The following is a 10,473-nucleotide window of genomic DNA, read 5'->3' on the forward strand; positions in this document are numbered from 1 at the left end:
CGGCCAATAGCAACATCACTGTTAAGTAGCATGAAACCCAAACAGAAAAAGTTAATGGTTTAAATTAATATACATAGTGTTGCTGCATGAAACGCAAAGCTTTCACATATAATATCGGCCTATAAAATTAATAGGCTGCAAGAGAAGCTAAGCTTTCACATATAATGTTGGTCATCACACAAAAGTGCCAGTAAAATTTTTGATAACGACATAAATGCCTGATCTTCTGGGCTCAAAATTCATCTAAATGGCTCGTCATCGGAGAGTTGATTTTTAAATGAGAGTCAAACACTCTGTGATTTAAGAAATTCATCGTACATTCATGCACATAATTCAACTTCCGTAAAAGGAAATTTACCTTGATGGTAATGCTTTTCAAACCACCATTCTGAATATTTTCCCGCGATCTGTTAGAAATAGGTTCGTTTCTGCAGTTGCCAGAGAGCGTCAGATGACAGGCATCACCGCGCTTGCGCAGCTGCGATGTCGTAGGATGCCCGTATGTTTGTACGTGTAAAACATTAAAAGATCTTACATTATGTCATAAGAAAAACAAGACATCAGAGGATACTCCAAGAGCATCGAAATTTTGTGACCCATACTAAAATGTGCACATTTAAAGTGCACATTAAGAATATGTCCAGATTCCCAGTGAAGTAGGCCACGACCTGATATTATGCTTTTCAATGTGGTTTTCGGGATGTAAATTTTCTTGGAGTACCAGTACTGTGTTATCTCATGTTTGGTTCTTTATTATGGCATAATGCCATAGTGCTAGAAGTTGAAAATGTGCACTTAAAATGCAGTGAACAGTGTGTGGAATTAAACACTTCATTTCAAACATATTGTGTGCCTCAGCGGAAAAGATTAATAAAAGAAAATTTTTTTAGCAAACCGACAAAAATAACTTCATTGTTCTGCAAGGCAATTAATGCTTGACTGTCAGAAAGGTGGAAATAAAATAAAATCTGCAACTAATAACACATTTTAGCCTTCTGTAATTATGTGACAGTATTTTAATTCACTTGATAGCTCCCGGCCACAGAAATCTGTTTTGTTTTCATTTGACGTGAGAGCAGTAAACAAGGAGGAAACAGCAAAATCACTAAATGTATACATGGGTCACGTGGAGACTACCCACTTCCCCTCTCTAACTCAGACTGTTCTGCGCACCAACCCCGGATCTATGATATTTCCGAACCAGCCAATACACCGCTACTCTCTTGAGCATTTGAGATAGGACATCAATAATTAGGAAAAAATCGAATTTTCAAAAATATGTTCATTTTGTAGTGCACATCTTTCTGAAGAATCTGATGCATAAAACATATCTGTTCGAGGAAATGTAAGACATTTTATTTGGTGGTAAGTGGCCAAAGTGCAGTGCCTCACTTCATCACTCAGCATTCTTCTATCGCATGCCACTGTATTTTGCTCTGTGGAATTGAAACGTGTATATTTTGTAATGGATGCCATCAAACCATATTCAGGACAGTGGAAATTAAAACATCCTGTGGTGCCTCTCTGCTTACAGTTGGCCGGTTTGACATCCTGTCCCTCTCTCTCTCTCTCTCTCTCTCTCTCTCTCTCTCTCTCTCTCTCTCTCTCTCTCTCTCTCTCTCTCTTTTTTTTTTTTTTTTTTTTTTTTTTTTTTTTTAATCTTCACTCTCTATAAGTTAACAACTTGCTGCTTCGTGTGACATAAAATTAAATATAGGATACATAAACCCAGTAAAGACATGAGACAAGAAAGACAATACACGTTTCTTCAATCCTTAGCTCCTAGAATTTTTTCTCTCTAATCTTGCTACAGCTTTACATGGCATGCTTTCCTTTCTACGAAAGACTGTATTACCTCATCAAAGTTCATCAAACGTTTTGCTACATGAAAAATCGAAATGTTGCTGTCTAATACTGAAAAAGCTGTTAATACAGTACCCAAGATTGGTGTGGTTTCCCGATCTGATTATGTCTGTTTTGTCACTGTCTGTCAGATAAAACAAAATAGGCCTTTCTAATACTGCAACAATTGTAACACACACCAAATAAACGAGACTGTTTTGGCACAAACAGTCTTTTTTGTAACGACAGAATATAATTCACGAAGTACCAATATCAAATGCCTATTAGGCCTACTACAAGCAAAAAGCTTTACGTTAGGAAATAGTTTCACACGTCATTCATATACTCCAGTTTCTCAAGCATGAGATCGAAAAGTAGTTGTACGAAATTTTTATACAAACTTGGAATCGTCATGTTGTTCCATAATTTGTGTGATGTCCCTGTTTCTTCTCCTTCCTCGTTCTAACAAACAGTCTTGTTATCACTAATTCTGTAACTATTCCTGCCAATGTCACAGCTTATTTGCCGGTTAACTTCACTAAATCTGCCAGGATCACCAGTTTAGTTATCCCGCGATTATTCTCCAGTTAGGCATTGTTACATGTTCTTTCAGAATAAAATTTAAAGCGGCTGATAGCTGAGGACTGTATAACTGACCTTTACTAGTATATCGATCTGGCCAAAAATTTTCTGTCAAAATTTCATTTTCTTGAATACACCGAGAAGGTAATACGTAATCTCTCTTACCTGTTATTCGTTTATTTCCACTCCGGTAGTCTGAATCTATGGATTTCGCTAGTAATTATAACAACGCTGATCATTCGCAAACCCAATCAACCACACAATCAGAAAGCGGTTGGCATTCATTCGTTCGGCCACTCTGCTCAGCTATTGTAGCCCCTTTTGTCTGAAGGAAAGTTTGTTTCTACGTGCGACGAGGATTCCCCTGACTGAGACATCATGTACACTATGCATGCATTCACAAATCAACTTAAGATTCATTCAGAAATCATCTTAGAATGTGTTCAAAAATCGACAGGGATGCGTTTCAAAGTCATATGAATAATCGACTGACTAACGTGCGCTGGATGCTAGTTGCTTTGTGAAACGAGGTTTTTCTCCCTCAAGAATATGAATTTGCCCCTTCCCCCCATTCTGGGCCTGCTGCGCATGCATGAATCTAGCAGCTTGGACGCTCCAGTAAAATTTTTCCCGGTAGCATCTAGCTGCTTGCTGTGACTGCTTACACATCCAACAGCCGCATTCCTGTAGCCAGAAGTGGGAGAAGGTACTACTCAACTGCGCATGCGCAAGATCCCGCTCGTAACTGCTAAAACAAATCTAATGTAAACAGTTGTGACATCACGCTCATTGGAGGCAATTTGTTGTTACGAAGCATTTGCATAGTCTTCCTAAATCCTTTAACACATTTTGCTGTTGGCAGATGCTTGTATGAGCACTGTTTTTTGTTGCTGTATATGGCGTGTTTCCTTTTCAATTTAAGTTTTATTTTCGTTTTTTCTCTCGTTCATGTTTTATTGCTGCAGTATTATTCTGCAGTAGCGGGATACTGTAATATCCTTTGTCAGGGTATCGGTTCTTACCAGTCAAAATTACAAAAATTTAACTGAAAACAAAAACAATGAAAAATTCCCGGGTTTTTCCTGGTTATCTCCCAGATGAAAAAAAATTCCCAGGTTTTTCCCGCATCTCCCAATTGTCCCGGGTCGTATACACCCTGATTAAAAATTTTCTTCCATCATTTGTATGTATGTATTTGAATCCAGTATTTTAAAGCATTCTTTGCATTGAAAATAGTGCCTTTAAAATTTATAGTTTCACAAATTAGCTATGTAATTTTTTTTTACGGTAGGAAATTAGTTTTCAATATGCATACTGAAATTAAAATGTCATACAACATCTTGTAAAAATTGTCTAAATTCATGACAGGCTTCTCACAGCTGTGATGTTTTCCTAGTGATCTGAAAAGTGGGCTTCCTCAGGTCTGAAGAGATAAATTACATTCACTGGCAATCTGTTGAACAGTTCTCAAGCTGACACCACTCGCTTGTGCAGTCTGTTCCTGAGATCTGACAACATCTGTGATATGTCCACCATTTTCTGATTGGCATTTGATTAAAGCGTGTCTGGCAAATTATGTTTCTTGCCTGCCACCACCATCAATCATGACAGCTCGCAACAAATGGAACAGAAATGCCTTAAATAACTCACTACGATCACATTTCAACACATGCATTGCTACAACATTCACAGTGGAGCTTCCTGAAAACTACTGAATGCTCATTAGCTATCAGAGGATGCATGACATCAGGTGTGCAGAACGAGATTAAACTTGGCCACCTTCCTTTGTGACTCGGGACTATAACAGTTAATGGCCAGTGTAAAAGTGAACTGTCAGACTTCAAGTATATGTCAAAATTATTATTTATGGCCGCATTAAGTTCTTTGTCATATGCTGACCAGTTAGCTTGTAAAGGGCTTCGAGCTGAGAAATGTGTGAAGTTGGAATTGCTTGTCAGTTGATTTTTGCAAAGCAGCTTCTATTGCAGTCGATGCTGCATCTGCTATGAGTGCTAGATGTACTTGCAATGGTAATAGTATAAGTGTGTTGCATCTGCAGTGGCAGCCATGAGATCAGTAAAGGCAATGTTCACTGCAGTTGCCTATTGTAATGTGTCTCCTGGTTTTAGAGAACCCTTGAGAAATTCATTGAGTGTTGTGATCAGCACATGTATATATGCAGACTAAAGTGATGAAAAAAATTGTACCAAGGTCAGGATTTGAACCCGGGTCACCTGCAGGAGACCTGGTTTCAAAACCCAGCCTTGGTACAGATTTTCATTAATTGCTTCAGTCAGCATATATACACGACAGATGTTTTGAGACTTGAAAATGTTTCTGGAACCAAATAATTTCATTTGAGCTGTACACAGTTTTGAATTACAGCAATGGGTATATCAAGTGGGTATGATCTTCTGACTGTCCAAGGGCATCAGCATGTTTATATTTTGTATTTGTATGTCACTAAAGGAAGAATTTATTCTGAACAAAATGGACAGAGATAAAGTTATCTCTAAATTTCCTTGATATGAAAGTATTTCTGAAGCTGCATAATTATAAACCAGGGGCCATGCATGTATTAAATCATTTCACCTCATAATCAGAGAGGAGATCCATGCACAAAGGGCACATACCATTTGTAGGTGCAGTTAAGTTCCATAATGGATTAAAATAAATAACAAAGTTGGTGCAACTTTAAGTTCCACAGATTGCATAGTATGAAAGAGAACTGTTAGTATTTAAACATTCAACTGTTGTGCGGTTGGTCTAGATAGAAGATCTTTTTAAAAATAATTTTTTTTATCTGCTGTAATGATTCTCATGGTAATTCTATTATTAAAGAATTTGTAAGCTCTACTGAAATATTTGAATGCATTGAGTTTCATAGTCTGGCGTTATGAATGGTGGCGGCAGAAAAAATAAAACATAAAGCACAATACATAGTAAACAGTAATTGAAATCGTAGTAGAATGTAAAAAGTGTGAGAGTGTAAATCACTACTTGTCAGATAGACACAGAAACCAAGGTCTAATTGCCCATAAAACAAAAATCAACATGGACACATGTACTGGCCACGAAAACCTCTGTTCCATTATCAAATAGAGGAACTGTGAACAGCAAACAAACATGTTAAACGACATGTAAAATTCACACACACACACACACACACACACACACCTATTGTTGCCGCATAACCCTGCAACCTGATGGTCTGATGGGCGAGTAGTGAATCGTAAATTGGGTGGATGCTGCAGAAACTGTGGGTATCTGCAGCAGACAGAGGAAGGTACAGGCCAGAAGCGGATTAGAAAAGATAATGGAACAAGTAATTGATCCCAGAGGCAGGTTTGGGGATAGCTGCTGTGGAGAAATAATACATAGCAGAGAAAGAGAGATTGAATGGGGAACATGGAAGGGAGGGGATAGAGTGAGTCATATGTGGGACCAGGAGGGAGGGAGTGAAAACAGGAAATAAGAGTAAGCTAGGAACAGGTACAAAGGATGTGCCTAGAGGGAGTTCTCTCTTGTGCAGTTCAATTAGAAACCAGTTTCTGTAGAATGCTGAAAACACATGCAGCCAACATTTGTTTGCAGAATCAAAGGTTCCTCTTCATCTGATAAAAAGAAACAAAGATTTGGAGGGCAGGAGAGGAAGGGCTGCAAGAGAGAAGACTAGTCAAGAACTGCATTAGGTATAGGACAACGAGGAAAGGCTACAAGGAACAGGTGCAGATAATTATTAAATTCACTAAAAATAATATAATTCAACATCTGTGGTCTCTCAGTTATTTTAAAAAAAATTAGGGAGTACTAATAACATCAAATCATTTAGATGTAAAGAGGACCACTCACTGGATAACAGAAGTGTTGAGTTGTCAACAGACATATGCAAAAGAGAGTGTAAACTTGATAGCTTTCAGAAGAAGTCCTTTGACTTTTTTTTTTTTTTAAAAAAAAGAAAGGCTTAAAATGGATGAATCTATGTGTCTACAATGTTTGCAAGGGACATTTGTGATATTTCATTTAACATCTATTTTCATTTATATTTTCTTTGCTACATGCTCAGAGCCTGAGGGTTGCACCCTTTACCGATTACCTGGGCTCTGTTTTTCTATGAAGAACACCTAGTTCTGTAACATGTGTTTTATGAAAGTTTTGATTGCTTTATACTTATGCCACAGGACATTGTAATTTAAGATTTGAAGAAGCCACTTCTGTGACACTATTTGACAGAAATTTGTACTGAAAATCTAGTGTATCAACCATCCAGTCACTATCATCATTTATTGACACAATATATGTCATAATGAAAACAATACAGGCATTTAAAAAAAAAAGGAAATTAATGATTGTAGGGCACATTTGTCCCTACAATCACAAGCTTCGTGCAGAATGAAATACCGTTTATTTGATATAATAATTTCAAATCAGTTGTCATAAATAATGTCAAATGGAATTTTAACAAAGAATGCTTGTTAAAATAAAATGTAGTGTTAGAAATTGAGGATCATAAGGAAATAGAGCAGTCATTTGAATGTATATTTAGAAACAATGTATTACATTTACTATTCTCATTTACTAATAGACATTATTCTTCAATACAGCATTCGATAGACTGCGGTGGAGGAACAGCAATGTACTTGGTTGTTACATCATCCTATATAATTGTGATTCGTGGAAAACGTGCCTGTCTATGGGGCTCTGTGTATCTGGACAGCTTTGGTGAAGAAGACAGAGAACTAAAGAGAGGCAAACCACTGTATTTGAGTGATAGTAGATACCAGTTGCTAGAACAGCAGTGGCTGGCTCACCGTTTTGACCACACCAATAAGAAGTGGGTTTGGCATCGTGATGCACTTTAGTTACATCAAAATCTGAAAACAGACGTCTGGCTGGTCGACTGAAAGCATCAGTTATATGCTAAAAATTATTGTGTAATTTATTTCTTATGGACATCCAGAATTCATTAATTGTAAAGAGTAAGACAATAACAATATATGTCGTCGTTTCTTTTAAATGCCTTATTGGTTTGTCAGTTGTAATTGGGCTGTCAAAGTTTATATGGCTCATTAAAATTGGAAATTCAGTAATACTCAGGTGCTTGTTTGGTGTGGCCATGTTCTGTCTTTGACATTTCTACATTATCACATTTTGAATTTGAAAAAATACTTTTCCTTCGGTAGTTGTTTTATAAATTCAAAAAGCTATTTTGTGTGATAATTTTTCTCCGCAGCATCTTGAATTGAATGGCTTATAGCTATCAGGAACTTCCAAAACATAGCCCCCCCCCCCCTTTTTTTTTTTTTTTTTTTTTTTTTTTTTTTTTTTTTTTTTTTTTTTTTTTTACATGGCTGTGTGCACTTGTGTAGTGATGATGAAGTAAGATGAGTTGGAGGGACAATGATATGAGTGAGTGTGTAAATCACAACTTGTGGAGTGATAATGAATTGGATACTAATAATGGTGCTGCCTGCACAATCATGTGACCTATTGTTCTGGAAATTGCATCTTTTCTATGACTTTTGTTGTTTTTTTTTTTTAATTGGAAATATTGCTGCAACAATTATTTGAGCAGAATGCCAGTTTTAATTGTTTATTAAAGCAATGTCTCATGTTTTATATTTATTTATAAACAAGAAACTTCAAGATCCTTTTTTGTTAGCATCTTTTAAAAACTACAAAAAAGTCAATTTGGATTAAAAATTTAGAACAGATAGCAAATAGCTTCATATCTTTGTGTGTGTGGTAACTGATTTGTGCACAGCTGCATCCATCAGGGCCAGAAAAAAATCATATATGAACACACAGAAAAGTGACTCAACTACTATTTTGGTAACCTCATATTCCTGTTTTTTATGACTCTGTACTTTGTGTTCTAAATGTGAATTAGTGCTGAGATATTCCTTCAACTTCTAATGATTAACTTTTGTGTACAGTCACTCACTAATATCTGTTTCAGATAATTTGCCATTCAAATAGAAACTGTAAGTGTTGTGTAAATATGTAATTCTGTGTTGTCTGACGTAAAATTATCTTACGACATATACTGACTGTTGAAACAAGAATTTTGAAACACACTTATGCTCCTCAATTATTTCTCTCTCTGTGTCATCCCCAGTTGCTTCATAAATCATAAGTGCAAGTATATTGGTTACCTTATGACAATTTGTTCTGTTAAATGTGACTTTTCTTGTAAAAATAATTGTTATGTAGTTATAGGAATGTTCCAGTCACAGATGATGTAAAGTGATTTATGTAGCACATTTTAGGCAGATACTTTAAATGAGATGTGGTAATTTCTCATGCAGGAGGGCAGAGCTGGGATTTAAAGAGCCTATTTTCATCAGAATCAAGAAAAATTAAAATTACACAATTCTGCTTTGCTCAAATGTATTGTAAAATTGTCTGTAAATATTAAAGTGTAAAATTTATTACTAAAGAACTATGTGAAAATATGTAGTTTACTTTCCTTTCTTCCTTAATGTATTTCCTCATAAATAGGCAGACAACACTATTTTGTTTACCAGTTTTATTCAAAGATTTTTTGTGCACTACAAATGAGTAAAAACTCAATATTGCAGTAGCAAAATTGCTTGTTTGTGAGGTGAGCGAGCACTGCAAAAACTACTGCTGTTTTCCTACTTTCTAAAGGATTTCACTAAACTGTGTCAGTGTCATTTTTTGTTGCATTGATCTCCTTGCACCCCTTTCTCTGTATGGGGTAGGAGACCCCTTTCATACCATGTTTGCTGGTGTAATCATCTGTTGGTTACCTTGAATTCTCTCGGATGAATGTTGGGGTGATTGCTTTCGAAGACTGAAAGATGAGAATTAAATCTTTTGTAGCAACATTCTTGAATAAATGGAGGCACAGTTTATGCCAGCTCCCAGATACATCTATTTATAAAATCTGCCATCAGAATCACTTGGGCTCAAATTGACGTAATCTCTTCTTAAAAGCTCGGGTTCTTTCAAAAAATTCATATCTATTCCATGGAGCATTTTCAGCCAAACAAATAATGACATTCCACCTTTTACTTTCTTCCAGTGATCCACAAATCCAATCATCCTGGCACTGTTTAGTTGTTGGCCTCGAACCATCCACTGAATACATCTCTGCTTTGGGGAATCAAAATCTGCAGCTTATTGTACGAGAACTTTCTAGTACTAAAGACAACAACCATTTCCTGGTATCATCTGATGTGTGTGTCTTTCCCACTCCGATCACACGCTTTTCTAATCTACCTCACTTGATTCCATCATTCCTCACACATGGGGTCAGTCTGCTGTTGAACACTATTTGAACTAGTGCCCACTAGATATCAGACTGATGACATGCTTCCTGTTAACATTATTTTCATATTTACCTATATTGATTCCAGCATTGAAGTGACACACAAATAACAGGTGCGATCATAAAAACCAGGATAGTTCCTTCTTATGCCACTGTTTTCTTGGGTCATTCAGATATTACCTTCTTCATGGTCCTTTAGCCCCGGTTTTATAGTTTTCAGATGATATATTTTACCAAGTAGACTCCCGTGCAGAGAGAAACTGCTGTAATTATTAGAATGTTTTAATTCATTTTCAAGGTTTCACACAGCCTTATGCTAAATCACATTCCAACTTCCTTGAGGAAGACCTCAGTCCCAGTGAAGATCAAATTCACATCTAGTGAACCTCAACAAACACCACTGCTTATATTTTTACAGTTGCCATCCTTTACATAAGAAATGTTTCACCTATAGCATTGGCATATGGGGGCAAACATAAAAGCTCAATTGCTGACTGCTTACAGAATACATTACCAGTCTCGTCTCTCCCTTCACTGTCAAAATTACCTCAAAACCTACTCAATAAAAAAATTTCCTGCATATGCCTAGCCATCTATAGTTCTCCACATTCCTCTCCAAACAGCTAAGAAGTGCAGCTCATTATCCAAACTTCTTTGGTAGGTTTTGATTTTCTGAAGTGACATGCAGTCTATTATTCTCTCCACACCACAAAGCTAATTCTGGACAGCTGGAGGGGACTTTGAACCCCCACTCC

General features: G+C 36.6%; 1 protein-coding gene across 2 annotated transcripts in view; it reads left to right on the forward strand.

The window, feature by feature from the left end:
• Window positions 1-8,879, forward strand: part of LOC126252102 (E3 ubiquitin-protein ligase Ubr3) — a 304,811-nt gene extending 295,932 nt beyond the window's left edge. For both annotated transcript variants that reach the window (XM_049952962.1, XM_049952963.1), the window contains one exon: window positions 7,029-8,879. In XM_049952962.1, coding sequence (XP_049808919.1) covers window positions 7,029-7,286 — 258 coding nt within the window. In that variant the 3' untranslated portion in view covers window positions 7,287-8,879. The remainder of the gene's footprint in view (window positions 1-7,028) is intronic.
• The last annotated feature ends 1,594 nt before the right edge of the window (window positions 8,880-10,473 follow it).

The sequence above is a fragment of the Schistocerca nitens genome, chromosome 4 (assembly GCF_023898315.1).
Source record: "Schistocerca nitens isolate TAMUIC-IGC-003100 chromosome 4, iqSchNite1.1, whole genome shotgun sequence".
NCBI lineage: Eukaryota > Metazoa > Arthropoda > Insecta > Orthoptera > Acrididae > Schistocerca > Schistocerca nitens.